We start from the raw sequence: 955 nt of genomic DNA on the forward strand, positions 1-955 counted from the left end.
AAGTGCATCTAGAGATAGCTGAGGGTTACTGAGCTGAGGGGACAGAGACATGTGGATGGAGGCTGGGCTGACCCTCATGAAGGGTGGGAGATACAGAGGGGAGACCACTGCAATGGGGACTTCCTAGGAGACTTCTGCAAGGTCACACACTGTGTGGATGTGTGGTTTGTCTACAAGTGCAGCTCAGCAGCAGACTGGACCAGCAGACACTAGGAATGGTCCATGTGCTGGAGCAATTCAGGACATGGTGGTCAGCTTCCAGGTGGGACCTGCTCCTGTCCTCAGTGGGGGCAACCCCTTAACACGGGTCAAGACCAGATTGAGGAGGGGTGGCTGGGAGGACCACAGTCACCGGGTAGGACCTGAGCCCAGCTGGCCATGGGGGGATCGTGCCCCATCTGCAGCAGGACTTCTGGGCTAAGGTGGGGCTGCAGCAGGCCAGGCACATGGCGTGGCAGAGGAGGGACATGCAGGAGGAGGGTCTGCAGCAGGGCAAGGAGCAGGGGCTGGGCTGGCAGCAGGAGGGGGCTGAGCAGGGGGAGGCCTCGCAGCAGACAGGGGTGCAGCCGACGGGCTTGCAGCAGGCAGGGGTGCAGCAGACAGGGGTGCGGCAGACGGGCCTGCAGCAGACAGGGGTGCGGCAGACGGACACGCCGCAGGCTTCCTGGCAGGGGGAGGAGCTGCAGCAGGGGGGCCGGCAGGAGCTGGTGCAGGCTGATTGGCAGGGGCTGGACCCGCAGCTCACGGGGGTGCAGAGGAGGGTCAGGCAGGAGGCCGGGGTGCAGCCGCTGGACTGGCAACAGCTGGGGGCGCGGCAGGGGGGCTCGCAGCAGCTCTCTGGGCAGCCGTCCACCTGCCAGGAGGAGTCGGGGCAGGAGTCCCAGGAGCCGGGCAGGCAGACGCGGCTGCCGTAGCTCAGGTCGCTGGAGCAGACGGACACGGTGGACGCGGCCAT

General features: G+C 65.9%; 1 protein-coding gene across 1 annotated transcript; it reads right to left on the reverse strand.

The window, feature by feature from the left end:
• Positions 1-298: 298 nt before the first annotated feature.
• LOC118538946 (uncharacterized) lies at positions 299-955 on the reverse strand. The gene has a single exon (XM_036097262.2). The coding sequence runs from the start codon at positions 953-955 to the stop codon at positions 299-301; it is 657 nt and encodes a 218-aa protein (XP_035953155.2).

This window comes from Halichoerus grypus, chromosome 1 (assembly GCF_964656455.1).
Source record: "Halichoerus grypus chromosome 1, mHalGry1.hap1.1, whole genome shotgun sequence".
NCBI lineage: Eukaryota > Metazoa > Chordata > Mammalia > Carnivora > Phocidae > Halichoerus > Halichoerus grypus.

Bases quoted from the DNA above. Each gene is read 5' to 3' on its own strand.
- LOC118538946 (XM_036097262.2), bottom strand. From the start codon at position 955: ATGGCCGCGTCCACCGTGTCCGTCTGCTCCAGCGACCTGAGCTACGGC.